This window comes from Oenanthe melanoleuca, chromosome 5 (genome assembly GCF_029582105.1).
Source record: "Oenanthe melanoleuca isolate GR-GAL-2019-014 chromosome 5, OMel1.0, whole genome shotgun sequence".
Classification (NCBI taxonomy): Eukaryota; Metazoa; Chordata; class Aves; order Passeriformes; family Muscicapidae; genus Oenanthe; species Oenanthe melanoleuca.
This window is the reverse complement of record NC_079339.1, coordinates 27,922,383-27,937,259: the sequence shown is the minus strand read 5'-3', so window position 1 is coordinate 27,937,259 and position 14,877 is coordinate 27,922,383. Positions and strand designations below refer to the sequence as shown.

At 38.5% G+C, this 14,877-nt stretch overlaps 1 protein-coding gene across 1 annotated transcript in view; it reads right to left on the bottom strand.

The window, feature by feature from the left end:
• The window catches only part of LOC130253796 (cytochrome c oxidase assembly protein COX16 homolog, mitochondrial), a 44,654-nt gene extending 29,987 nt beyond the window's left edge, over nt 1–14,667 (bottom strand). Inside the window, exons 1-2 of the mRNA XM_056492698.1 lie at nt 14,570–14,667; nt 2,241–2,318 (exon numbers count right to left, since the gene is read on the bottom strand). Coding sequence (XP_056348673.1) covers nt 2,241–2,318; nt 14,570–14,629 — 138 coding nt within the window. The 5' untranslated portion in view covers nt 14,630–14,667. The remainder of the gene's footprint in view (nt 1–2,240; nt 2,319–14,569) is intronic.
• Nucleotides 14,668–14,877: the final 210 nt, after the last annotated feature.

The following is a 14,877-nucleotide window of genomic DNA, read 5'->3' as shown; positions in this document are numbered from 1 at the left end:
GCAGCTGAATTAACAAGGAAACAAATTCAGGAATTATGCTTACAAAAGGTGATATACTGGAGTTTGCACATCTTTAAAATATAATAAAAAAAGACAGGCACGCACTTGGGTGTTATGAATCCTAGCCTGCTTTAGGATTTGTGCAACTTCAATTTTTTCAGCTGTAAAATGTAAATAATAATCCTACCTTTTCTGACAGTAGGACTAAGAAGCTTAATCCATTTAAATTCTGTGAAAGTCTTTTGAGCTCTTTGTATTGAAATTGTTATTTAATTAAATATTTTTATTATTCTGAAGGAGCAGCTGTAACAAAAAAAAAAGTCTTCTTTTACTGCTTATTGCATTTTGCATGTAACTGTCCAACCCCTCAAGAAGAGTACTAGTCCATCTGTCCCTGTTCTGATAAGGATTTACAATAGTCCAACTGTGTTATATGAGAAAAGCATCAGGATTTTAACAGCGCTTTTGAATTACTCATATTAATGTTCTTTTCCTGAGTTTCGTGCACATTTTAAACTAGATTTTTTTATCCATTAAAATACATCCTAGTTTCCTTTGCTGTCTTATTTAGTGAATTAGAATGGTTTTCAACTCTATTTTTATGGACATAGAAACAGAAATGAATGGAACACATTGCTTTGATTTGTCTGCAAACAAGCCCAAAGTTGGTGTTGCTAGTTCTGAGCCAATATTGCACTGTTTGTAACTTCAATGTCATCTACTTCTGAATAAAACTGCAAGGAAAAGAAAAAGAATACACAAAAGAGATGCTGCAGACTTAAGTAATACTCATTAGAGCATAACTCGGAAGTCTTCTTTTAGCTTTTCAGAGTTTAAGAACTCCAGGGTGAAGTAGCTTCCACTCAGAGCTTTCATGCACTACTAATTCAGTAATGCTTCCCTTAATTATAAATGTTGGGACAAAGAGTCTCATGGATCTGAATTAGCACGACTACTAACAGTGTCTTTCCCTGGGTTGCTCTCACAGTGCAGACCATGGGGATCAAATGCAACACATTGAGTATAAATCTGACCCAAAAACTAACAGAAACACAACAGGCAAATTCTTGCCCCATTGTTGGAGAAAAACTTAAAAGGCTCTAAATGGTCCTAAAAGGCTTGAAAGTATAGAAAATAGCTACCCAGAAGACAGCACTGGAGAAAAGATCTGTAAGATTACTCTCCTGGCCTACAGGTTCTGTCATATACAGTTCTGAGCAGGATGGGCCACACCAGGCATGGAAAGCCATAAGCAGGTATGCAACAGAGAACAATGAGAAACGATTAAAGTCATTTACATGGTCCATAAGTGTCTAAGACAAAAGGGGTCTCCAAACTCTGAACTGCTCAGGATGTCAAAGATTTCACCACAGTGGAAAGCCAGAGTCCTGCACATTTTTGTTTTTCTATTAAGTGGCATAGTCTTTAATACAGCTTTGTGCAACCTGCAAGTCAGCAGCTCTGAGACCAGAAAGTCTCTCTGCATTGCAATAGCAGACCTGCATATTACCAAACCAGGCAAAGCAAGCCAATATTACTTTCTGCCGAATGAACACACTCCTTTCAGATCATTTAACATGCAATCTGGAACTAGTGTTACACTTGGAGGTGTAGGTAGCACTAGTAAACATGCTATTTCCCTCAGACAGAAGGTTTCAGGTTCACTTTTAAAAAGGCTTCTTATATACTGAACATATATATATATATACTTATATATATTCTGACACAATGGGTAGGGACTAGCTCCTGTTTCCTTCACAAGGCCTAAAGAACAGAATGCAGCACAATGTCAAAGGTACCTGCTTGTCTCAGTCAATGCAAAGCCAAGCCCCAGAAACCATCTAACATTATATGCTCACTGCCAAGTATTGTTTGAAAACCAAACCTTTTAAAATATCAGTTTTCTTAGTCTAAATTGGATACAGTACCCTTGCAATAACCTCCTTCTAGACATACTGCACTTCCTTCTCAGGATTCAGAACTGCCACTTACAATCAACCAAAGGAACAAAATGTTTCTATTATTTATGTTGATTTTTTCACGGATGGCAAAGGAGTCATCATCATGTCAAGCCTTTTATTGTTACCTACTCTGCCTACTGCCTATGAGACTCAGCTGTAGCTCAGGGCCAAGCAGTGAAAGGCAAATCCCCTACACCAAGTTTGCTTGTCCTATCAATTCTTTAGAAAGCAGCATGTAGGCATAAGGAATTGAAAAGCAAAGGAAACTATTTAAACTACCTGGCCATGTAGTTTGTGAACATCGTATCTTATCTGAGTAAATTCACGGAGTCCAAAAGATCCTCCAATGAGATAGAGCTGAAAACAGAATGAAAACAGATGTGTTAGCATTGTTAGAAAAGAACACTTTGCACACCTACAAAAAATACTGTGCACACTGACCCAATTCATTTACCAGGGGACTCTACTATTTTTCCAACAGAAAAACCAGGAGCTAAAGAAAACAATACTTTAGAAAATAAGTACAGGTGCCTTCTTCCACTCTCTGAGCCTGGATTTCACACTTTTCCTCTTTCATACAAAGACAGCTGCTACATGACTCAGACTTCTCAGGGACTTCGTCTCCTCTTACCCCTTCTTCTCCCTCCCCATGTGGTTTCCTGACATAACAGCAGCAAAGGAACCTTTACCTCACTGCCACAGGTTTTATTCTCATAAATTTTCAAACTCTATGGGGAAGTAACAATGCCACACTGACTTACTCTGGTGTCTGTGGGTAACAGGTCTAATTAAGCTTCTGAGCAGACCATGACTGTAGCTATAGTTCAATAACATATTATCACCCAGGCTAAGAAATCACATCCAGTACACCTATCCTTTCATTACTCCTTAGTTATCATGCAATTTCCTCCATGCTTTTGAAGCTTAAGTATAATAAAGGGAGGAACAGGGGGACTTTATATCCACACAAGAAATCATTATATTATTCTTTTTTATGACAGAGTGATATCAGAAAACTGTGTATGTATTTTTACCATTAGAAATGGATAGACCATCCAAAGTTCAAGCATTGTTTAAAAAAGAAGAGACTTGAAAATTAGCTAAGAAATCTAACTACCCTGTGAAAGAGTCAGGTCCCTTGCTACAGCTCTGACCTCACAGTGTCTGCTGTTCTCTGTTAATGCAGATGCACAAGAGGCCCAAAGGCTTCACATCTAGAGACACACATATAAGGAAGGTGGAAGCATGCTCTGAGGACCTGAGTGAAGGTAGGAAAAAGTTCCAAACAAAACCCACCCTCTTTCATCATGCAACTTGCTGTTACAGTCCTTCATTACGGGCTGTTACTGAACTGCTGTTTTCTACACAACTTGCTGGCTGATGTCTTACTACATATTAGGTTTTCAGCAATGGCCTGTGTCTAAGAATTGTTATAATTATGCTGTGCAGGTAGTCAAAGTGCATGTTCCTTCCAGAAAGTGGAAGCTTGTGTCACTGTGGCCACAAAAAATTAGAAATTAGAAACAAAAACCTGCCTTCTACACTTACTCATTCTCAAAGTAGCAGGACTGTATTATTTCCCACCAAGCAGGTAAAATTACAACCACATGAACATTCTCTCCACACACATACTTGGATGCTGGTAAGGTACAGACTGGTACCCCAGAACTGATGTACTCTGTTCAAAGAAGAAACCCTTCATCAATAGCCAGGAGTTAAAGGCTCCAGAGTCTCTTTCTGGCCCTTGCAATAAGCCCTAAAATCTAGCTGATAATAAAAACAGACACACATTTTGCAATATGAACACCCAGCTGCTAGGCCACAGACCACCAGTTTAAGAAAGCCAATCAGAAAATCATCATATGGTACCAAGTCCAGCAACTAGAAACAAGAATGACCAAAAACTGGATGGCATCATACTTGTGCCACAACTGTTTTAACAGACTGATGATCTTGCAGATACTGAATCATCAAAATACTCAGTAGAAAAAAAAAAAACAAAAAAACAACAAAAGAAGAGTCTTCCTCGTGTCAGTATTTTGGTAAGAAAAAATAAAAGAAAGCAAAAAAGAAAGTGTTGAAAATGGTTAAAAAGAACTTGAACATTATTCAAGGTTCATTCAATCAAATCAGAAGATTTGTGAGATGAAGATATGGTAGCACATAATGCTGAAAATCTCAAGGATCAGACTGTAACTGAATTTTAACATGGTTGATGCCTCAGCATAAATTTTCATTAGCTGATCTTCTTTAATTCCTAACAAGTAGTATGTTAATTTACAGCCACTGTGCTAATAAACTTTAAGTCCTAATAAACACAAATCTGAAATGCTATAGACAAATTTATGGCTGTTACAAACCAGAGCTTCTTGTCTTTTTTCCGTATTAGTATGTTGTCAAAGAATGTCTATGGCAAGGCAAAAGCAACTGCACTAGAAATGGCTCAGTTATTAAATCAGGCAGAAAGCAACAATTACTTGTGACATCAATTAAAAATTAATTTGTCCAACAATAAACTTGCATGGAGTATATCCTGTTAAGAGATGCAATATGAACAGCTGGAAGACCGGCGTAAGCTAGAAAGGAAATATTACATTCTTTATCTTTAAAAACCTGTAATGTACACTGCAACTACAAAAAATCAAGTTGAAGGCTGTTGCATGAAGTAAGTCACGTGCTACTCACTTTGTTTCATCACATCCTATCACTTGCTAGACAGCAACCATCCATGACATGGTGCATTTTACATTTACAGCTACACACAGTAATGAAGTTGATACACACACCTCTCATTTCCTGTTTTGGAATTCAGGACTTGGCCTGACACTGCAGTTTTACTCACAACACCTTGGTACTATTAAGAGGAAAAAACCCACTTTGGATTGTGATGTACTTTTACTCTTCATAGAGCAGAAAGAGCATAACAAGCCTGGCAAATTGGCATATTTAGCTTATCAGGCATTACCAGTACAGTTGCCTTTACATTTCCAATACTGCCATGGCTGATTTACCTTACCATGAAACATCAGTTAAGCTCCATCAGAGACAAAGCACATTGATGCTGTAAGAAAGTACAAATGCTGCTGAAATATTACACAGTATAATGCTGGAAGGTTAGGATTAAGATTAAATAATTTTGTAAAACACAGGAAGCACACAAAGAATATAAATAATATATTTACAAGTCCACTTGACCAATATTCTAAAGAACCAAAGATGATGTCTGACTTCACTGCAAAAGCAGACCAGAATCAGTCATACTCAACACTTATTAGATCAACCAACAGCATGTCAATATAGTTAGCTGACAGCCCTTAGCATGAATCACACTCATCTACACAAGCCAGAGCAGCAATGGACAGCTATTCAGTCAATTACCTTTTTGAAAACTGTGTTCAAAAGCCAATAAAAGAAGGTATAAATGAATTCATGCAACTGTAATAATATTAAAGGTAGCAAAGGACTCAGTGACTGACAATGAATGGAGTAGAAATACTAGTCTTGGCTTTAACTGTTTCCTTTCTCTTCTGTTGCATTATGAAGGAAGTTGCTCTTGCTATCTTAATTCCAGTTAGCTGCATCTACAGACAACAGTGAACCAGCAAGAATCACCAGACAAAATAATTAGAAGTGAGATAAGACTCAAAATTCCCAGCACCATTATTGGTTTGCTGGCTTTACATATTCTATATGTCTCACATACTTTCCTATTTCCCCAAGCTGTAAAACAGAGATAATCTCTACATTCTTTGCAAAACACTCTTCAGTTTAAAAAAGCCCTACAATGGACAAATTAACACAATGTAACCCAAAAGTAACAGTGAAGTCCAGTATGCTCCATCCACTAGTCCAGGCATAAAGAGACAGTAAAAGCTATTCAGGATGCCATATAAATATAAGTTAGGTTGGCAACACTCTACTGAAGTCAGGATCAAGTTCACTCTCCTGTTAAGTGAAGAAGGAAAAGTAATGTCACATATAATAAAAATTAAAACACATTTTTTTCATTACAATTTTAGACTCATACAGATACTTAATGTACATGATAAAATATTAAGGCACTGGCTTCTGAAGGATACTCAAGCTGGAAAGTTCATATATATCTGCATTCTTTTATTGTGAGGGAACTACTCATTTTATTTTCTTCACAATGCAGAAAAAAAAAAAACATTATGTAGTGAACATCATCTATCTCGTTACTTGAATGCTCTCTGCAGATTGATGAGATGATGGTAACTTCTCATTTTTTCCTTTATACCTTAAGTTTAGGGAGGCAAAGATCATTAACCATACTAGTTAGCCAGTACTTAACACCAAAGCAAACAGTTTAACAGCACTGCTAGCACAACCCCATTAAAGATCCCACACTGGATTATTCCTTTATGTTTCAGTGAGTACACAAAAAACCCCCTACAACGTTGTAATGCAATTATGCATGCATGGAAGACTTGCATGTTCCAAAACAAAATGAAAGATAGGATGTGACATAAGAGCACCATCTGTCACATACACTCAGCAACCTCAATAAACATTTTATGTAAAAAAATGACATAAAATTCTCTTTAATAACATTCTTTTAAAAATTCTATTTGTTCACGTCTCCGTCGGGAAGTATGTTATGCAATCAGTTATAGATGGCATCAGACTGATCCCCTGAACCACATCTTAGTATGGGAAATACTTGTATTTGTCACCAACTACAGTAGGGAGCCACTGGGGGCTCATAACAACAGAACTTAGGGCTTACAACAGATCCCTTTTTTGGTTTCCTTCATAATCTAAAGCAACCAACTTCACTTCATTGGGTTAACAAAATAATCAGAAACTGCTTCTCTGGCAGCACCAGCAATTTGCCATGTTAGAGGTACCACTGTTGTTAGAGAAAACCATTCCCACTATAGTACCAGTTGTGAAAGAGATTATTACAAAGTCATCAATCCCTAAATGAACCAAATCACAATGTTCAGTGAGCATGCAGTGGTAGAAAATGTTATGATACATATACAAAGAAGAAACATGGTAATTTTCTTTTTCAGGACTGCTGCTACAGAACTCTCCAGCTATTCATCAGGAGCTTCAAAACTAGATCAGAACTGAATTATTTTAGTTTAGTTTGCAGTGATCACAGCAAAGAGAGTTTTGGGGTTCCTTTTTAAAGGACTGTCAGATAGATGTGCAGTGCAAGACTGCTGAAAGATGGCAATTTAGCAGTCTAGAAGACTGAAGCCTCTTTTCCCTACATAAAGTAGCAGGGCAAATTGCCAGTCCCAGAAAAGACCAGGCAACTCCTCTTAACCTGAAGCGCCCCCCTCTGCCAGCTCTAACTCTCAAAAGTTTATTTCCCACAGCCATTCCTGCACTTGGCTCTAAAGCTGAAACTGCGGGGAAGAGAGAAAAACAGTGCTAAGTCTTCTCAGAAACTTACTAAATGCTCTTCTCACCCTCAATGGAAGCAAAAGAGGGTCTACCTTTACTTCTTATCCACCAAAAAATCGAAATAACTTTTAGTTCACACCAAGGTCTCCTTTGGAAGAAAACAAAGCAAACCCATGCATCTATCAATTCAAAGGCACATCAATTAAATGAGTACTCTGACTTAATGCATGTGCTGGAATCACACACTGTAGAAAGGCTGAACTGCATTACACTCAGAAATGGATGAAATGCAGCAGTAGATGACCACATGGATACCATGCTGGCATTCAGGAACAGCAGCTGGTATAAACTAGAGCCAATTGTTACTGACTGATAAAGCAGAGCATAGTTTGCACAGCATGTAGAACACGTGCAGAACATTAAACTTGGCCCAAGGTATCAGGTTAATTAGCTCAGTAAGAGAATGTTCAAAGCAATGATTTTAAATATTGCAAATATGAATGGCTACAGGCCAGAGAACATAAAAAAAAAAAAAAAAAAAAAAAAAAAAACAACAAAAAAAACCCAAAAAAAACCAACCAAACCTTGTCCATAACCTTTTGATCTTACTATTCAATGTCTTATGAGAAAACAAAATTTCTGTTTGTTAAAATGTCCAATTCCTAATACATTTTAAAGCAAAAAAAAGGTATGTAATAAAAAAAATCTAAGAATAATGCAAAGAGATAGAAACCCATACCTTCCTCAATGTGAGCATGAGCAAAAAAAGGGCATTTTTAGCCACAGAATTGTCATTTTGCATTACACACATTGCTTGGGCTGGTCAGACAGCAAAGGAATTTCACTCTGCAGCTGCAGCTGTTTGAAATCCAAGTTTGCCCTGGTGGTCGAGCTGCAGTTTCTGAACATCATCTTTATTTTCTCCAAAAGCTTCTAATAAACAAAATTTCAATTCCTTATTAAAATTACCATTTCCACAACTCAGAGGTTCAAATCTAGCCAAGGTAAACTACAATGAGAAAGTGTTTACATCTTGTGGCAAGCTGGTCTTCTTATGATATGTTAGGCCCAGCTCAAAACTGCAATAAACTGAAACCTGCATGAAAGAACATAAAAAGAAACCACAAGAAGTATTATTTCTCTATTGCTAACCCAGTATAATAAACATGAATCTTACACTTTTACCATCACAAGCCCTTGAAGAAGTGGGAGATTTAGGGCAGAACTAAACACACAGTGAAAATAGGCAAGTCTGGACTTCTCTTTCTGTTCTGAGGCTCAACAGAGAACCTCAGAGCCCCTGAGTGCCAGATAAGTCCATTCTAACAGCATTAAACAATGCAAATGCACCCTTTTATGTTTTGAAATGAGATAGAGGGAAAACCTGAAGTACTAAAGAGTGCCTATTTGTTTGTCACATATATCTGGAAAACTGATCTCAAAGACTGAAAATGAAAAATTTAAGGCATTGATTCAAAAGGAGAACTCAGAAGTTTTATGACCTAACAGTCAACTGAAAGATGGAAGTCAGCTAATTCAGACTGCACAAACAGGACTCCACAGAAGCCCATTCAGCCTGAACACTCCGACTTCCACATGAGCACTAACAGATCCAGGGCTGGTTTTGTCTGGAACAGCTCCACACTGTGGATTCAAACACACACAGATGAACAGGAGATGCAAAGCAGAAGCACAGCAGAAGCTGAAGACATATCTCATCACAGGCCTAGAGACCCAACATGTCTAATACAAGTCACTGAAGCATAAAAACAACACTTTGTTATTCACTGATTGGGAGCAACGACTTTTAAATTCTAAAAACAGTTTTATATTTATTGTTCCTCTAGGCTGCAAATATAATACTTGTGACTTTTACAGGCAATAACAATTTATCTACAAACACTAGAAGTGAGAATTATCTTCTTATGGATGAATGTTAACTTCTATTAATCTCTCAAAAATGTATTAACATTTAAATCAACTGTTCTGCATATGTCAAATTTTATTGTAAAGTTACATGAAATAATAGATATTAATAAAAGTCCTGCAATTCAGTATTATGAATTGTTTAAGGCAATAATGTGAAAGATGTTAGCAATAACACTAAAAGTGAAAAATTCTGATTGCAGTAATCCTTCTTTGAACACTATCAGAAGACAATGTAATAACAGTTGCTACTCAGACACTGATAGCAACAATAAGACCTCAGAACCATAACTACTCCCAAGAAAAACTTTCCATTTTTCCAGTGTTCATATGATTACAGGCAGATCCTCCAGAATCTGTGGGGAAAAGCATGCCTTGTATTTAGCATATCCCAGGACTCCAAATTGAGCAGATTTTTATGAAATTAACTAGAAATACTGAATTTAAAGAAATCTATGAAAATTTAACCCATTAACCCTGTAAACTTCCACTTTAAGTAACTCACAGGACAACAAATCATCATTTCACATTTCTGCAAAACATTTCTGGGCATCAGTCCTTGTTCCCAGATGACCTTGACTTCACACCAGTGAACAAAACTAATCCATGGACACGTAATTTCATGTCCTGATGTCTGGAAATGTTGTTTTGGTTTTGTTAGTTAAAACAACTGGGTCATTAACGAGAGTCTGAGATGCCACTCACCTTCTCTAATGGTGCCTAGAAGCACTGACCACATTGCTGCAGCTTTGTTAGGGATTTGGTCTAATCTGACCTTTTTTCTAGTCCTGTACATGACATGCACTCTTGGCATCCCTTGCCAAAGTGTTTATCAAAGCAAACTTGCACTGTTTAAGGCAGTGGCATAGATGGCATTATAGTATAGTCTGTGCTAATAATCACTAGTGGAAATAAATTTTATAAACATATTTATTCAGTAAAATCTTTCACTGCTCCAAGCCACCTGTGTCTTCTCCTTTGGCAATCCTAGGCACACCATATAAAACACCAAAGACAAGATCCAGAAGGAGAAGCAAAGTACTTGTAAAAGCAGTCATTACAGGGTGAGGGGGAAAAACCCACAAAACCCCAGAAAAATGAAAGGAAGTCAAAATCTACAGCAATAGGCATGGAGAATGTTGCAACATAGTGAAAATCTGAAAATCTGCATTACTATACACACAGAGTGATATACTTATTTTAGGTGCACAACAAAAATCATCAGATGAACCACAGAATACATTTTCTTTCTGCTAGAATGTCACTTCAGATACTCAGAACATATTTTTTTCCTAGTAACATACTGACAGAATTGGAACTGCATCTATACATTCATTTTGCAGCTTAGAGAGTTTGAAAAAACAACCTTGCCTAGAATCAGATGGAGACACAACCACAAAGGCAAGTCTTGGGAAGTGCTATGAGCATATGAAATAATACAGGGATTTTTAACATGTGTTTTACATTTGCTACTACTTTGCAATTTTGAAATTCAAACTTGTTTCCTTAATGATATAGAGACATCATTTAAACCTGTTGGAAAAAAACAACTTCAAACATTCCAAGAGTACCAGAGAGGTGACCTTACATGTTCAGGGTTCCATAAGGAAGGTCTGATGCTGGATGCACCAGCTGCAAGACCAAGGAGCCTTGCTCTCTCAACATCTTATAGAAACATCACTGCAGAAGTATGACATTGACAGATACATCCCTTTTTGCCAGGTAGAGCTGGCTGTGGAGTATAAAGCAGCACAAACTGAAGCTCTCTTTTTATAACAGAGCCACAAATGCTGAAGACTTGTAAGTTAAAGCTTCATGTGATCAGGAAAGAGTTCCCATAATCAGAATAGCAAGCAGAGATGTCAATATAGGTGACAAAGATGTTTAAGTTACCACAGAGGTGGCACAGCCTTCTACTGTAACATCAAATTTTAGATAAACCTGTAAGGTTGCTAGAGTTCATCCCAACATCTACACACAGATGTTACCATCTTCAGAAATGCTTTGGGACCACTCCCTTGGTCACATTCAAGCTGTTGAGATGTTCCATACCAGGTTACATCACTCTCTCCTGCATGCTTACTGCTTTATGCCACACAGAAATACTGTATCTGCAAAGTTTACAAAGTTCCAGAAAAATTCAGAAATCAAGGTCTCCTGCAAGTTTAAGTCCTACCCTCTACAGGTTGGTGCTCACAAAGAAACACTTTCAGCTACAGAGAAAGTATCACTGAAAACTGTGATTTACACATCTTACTCTGAAAGCTGTTGTCAGAATGAGGTTTAAAGATCAACTAAGAAAATTCCTTCTCCACTGAAATAGTCTAACAGCCCCAAGACCAAATGAACAAATAAAAAACTATCAGGATAATTTACACTAAAAAGTAAGAAATATTTTAAATATATATTTTGGGGTGGGGGGGTTGGGTAATGAGACACTCATCTTTCTTTGAATTAGGATCTCTTTAATCTTGGAGCCTTTTCATTCAAATATGCAGTATAAAAAGGCAAGATATGAAAGCCATTTGATTTTCCTGCCAAAAAAGCAAATATGGTACTGATAAAAAGTTCAGCAGTACAGAAAAATAGTACTGCATCATTCTTTTGTAATAATCTAACAAAAACCTTTGGTTTCAGTATTATTAACAAATTCAGCAGAATTTAAGGGATTGCAAAGGCATGCTCCTTCTCATTCTTTGCCTAGATTCACTGTCATTTTTGCTGTAATTGATCTTTTAGCACAATTCTGTTCAGCTTCAGAGATGCTTTCAGAGCTCCACAGACAGCTACATAACTGACAATTGCATGAATTTTCCTTTTTCTTACTCCCTGGGAAGCCTTTGGGCAGCAAGTCAGAAACATTCTGAAGTATTCACAAGGGAGAATAATTTTAAGGCAGGGAGACATGAAACCCTGGAAAGAAATATAATAGAATATTTCTCTATATAATATTGTGTCTGGAGGAAGGAGTCTGTCACAACAGGAACAGAATGAAATTAGGCAACACAAAGTCCAAAAAACCAGTCTTAAAAATTCCTCCTATGACCTATGGAAAATCTTGCAAAAACATTGGGGATGGCCAAAAGGACAGTCACAGGCCTGCCCTGGGATGCTGAAGTTCTAGCTTCAGCACAAGCAGAACTGAGACAATCTATTTCACTGCTGCCAGATGGTTGTTCAAGCTCATCTTCAAAACCTGAGTTATGTATCAGAGTGCTGTTTCCTAAAAAAGAGCAATATTTTCCTAACACACAATCATTTATTTTGAGGGTACTTTCCCAAATGATGAGACTATCCCCACTCTCAATGTACAGGAACTTTGCAGACTTTTCTAAAATAAACTAAGTCAATTCCTTCAACCATTCCTTAAAGGTGGAACGTCAGCTTTACCTTTTATGTTGCTTTCCTCTAGACTTTACAGTTCATCATCTCCAGAATGGCACCACAGAGCTAAAAAGTTACTGCAGCTGAGGACTGAGTACACAGGAAGAATCCTGCTTCATATTTTACTCTACTTTTGACAAGTTCCTCTGTCTTGTAATGACATTTCTGGATTTTTCACAATATTACAGCCCACATTATTTCTACAGGACCTACCTTACCTCCAGAGATACCTTTTAATTTGGCAAGCATGTAACTACATTTTATAGTGTCTTTTTAATCCTTTTGAGAACTAAAAAGATAAGAAACATATCTTTGCCCTATTTCTCTGAAATGCAATTCTCACAGGGAAGATAATGTAGAAAGTTTTATCAAAATCAGAGTCTTGTTTATCAGTTGAATCTCCTCACCTGCTACACCAGTAATCTGATATACTCATTATTAAAAAGCAGTGGTGATTTTTTTTTTCCTCTACTAGGTCACCACCTCTAAGCATCTATTATTTAATCACATAGTATTTCCCCAGGCCTTCCATGGAGTTAAAATTGAGCTGGAGAATACTGAACTGCCTGATCTTCCCTGACTCTGGAAGAAAAGTAGCAAGCCTCAAGTAATTACATAAACAAAAACACCATAAGCTAAAACTGTATCTAACCTTCAACATCTAAGCAAGGTGTTATTAAACAGAATATTGCCAGAGCACTCATACATGAAAAATCCAAAAACAATATAAATTTGGTCTAAGCATGAAAGCAGCTTCAAGATCACTTCAAGAAAGGTGCTATAGGCAGAGTTTGTGTGCACAGCAGGGAGTGAAGCTGCTGATACAAATGATTTCATGTAGTTTTGGTATCATCACCGTTTTGTTGGTTTGTTTGGTTTAACTGTTTCCATTTCTTTAAAATGCTTTCATCAGTATTTCGAGAAAAGATACTTGCTGAATAACTTCCATGAAAGTCCTTACTCTAGAACATTGGTAACATCCCTTTAAAATAATGGCCTTAAACTTTTTTTAACTCTAACAAGTGTCAACGTCCTCCTTCGGCCCACTCCACTTTCCCAAGGCATGCTGCTGAACATTTGAGGAAGATGACACTGATTTCTCTAGAAGCTTTATAAAAGTGTTGAAATTATCCTTTGCCTTATTTTATATCCACTTTGAAATTTGTTTACATTTTGCAAACCAACTGTATAGATGGATAAGGAGACATTAATTGCACAAACAGAAACCACACACTGGCCTTGGTGCTGCTTTTGTCTTCCTTCCTGAGTTTTTATCCATAAGTGCATCTGAGGTTTTTCATTCTCCCCCTAATGAACACAGGTACTTAGGACAGAGAAGTGCAACCTAATGTGCACTACCTACAGAGGTAATGTGTGTAAGAGTCTTATATTTTCGCTTTAATCCTTCGACATTAGTGACCTTTCCTAAACTCAACAACTCTAAAAAGTTATGCTTCACTCACCACATAGAGCACAGCTGCTACCTATAACCCATCAACTACTTAATTCAAAACCTTTCTACTTACTTAGATGCACAAATTATCAGAACAAGTGCCACCGCAGTTTAAAATCCAATGAAAAGCTAACGAAAAGTAAGACAAGAAACACAAGTGGCGTTTCATAGGGAAAAAAAAAAAAAAAAAAAAACAAACACAAAACAAAACCAAACCACCAGCAAAATGCATTTTCGTCAGCCTCCAGTCAGGAATATCTTTAGGAGTATGTTTTACACCCGCGTCCCTGAGCTCCGAAGGCACCGGGCAGTCGTGGCTCACACGGTTCCCGCGGCTCCCGCCGCCCCCTCTCGGCCCCGCACGGCCCGCGCCAGGAGGGGACGGCACAGCGCCCACCCGCCCCCGCCTCCGCCCCCCGCCCGCCCGAGCTCCGCCCGCCGCCTCCCCGCGCCCCGCCATGCCGCTCACCAGCAGGGGCACCCCGAAGGTCATCGTGCGGCTCCTCCACAGCCTCCGCAGCTTCTCCATGCCCCGCTCCCGCCCCGCGGCCCGGCGCCGCCCTCCCGCCTCCGGCCCGGCCCCGCCGCTTCCGGGCTCGGCCGGCACCGCGGCCCGTCCGCCGGCACCGCGGCCCGGCACGCCGGTTCCGCTGGGCACGGGCACGGCTCAGCCCATCCCTGCACACATCGGGTATGACACTCACACCCACGCACACACAGCCCGTGACACTCACATCCCCGCACACACCACCCGTGACACACACAGCCCGTGACACT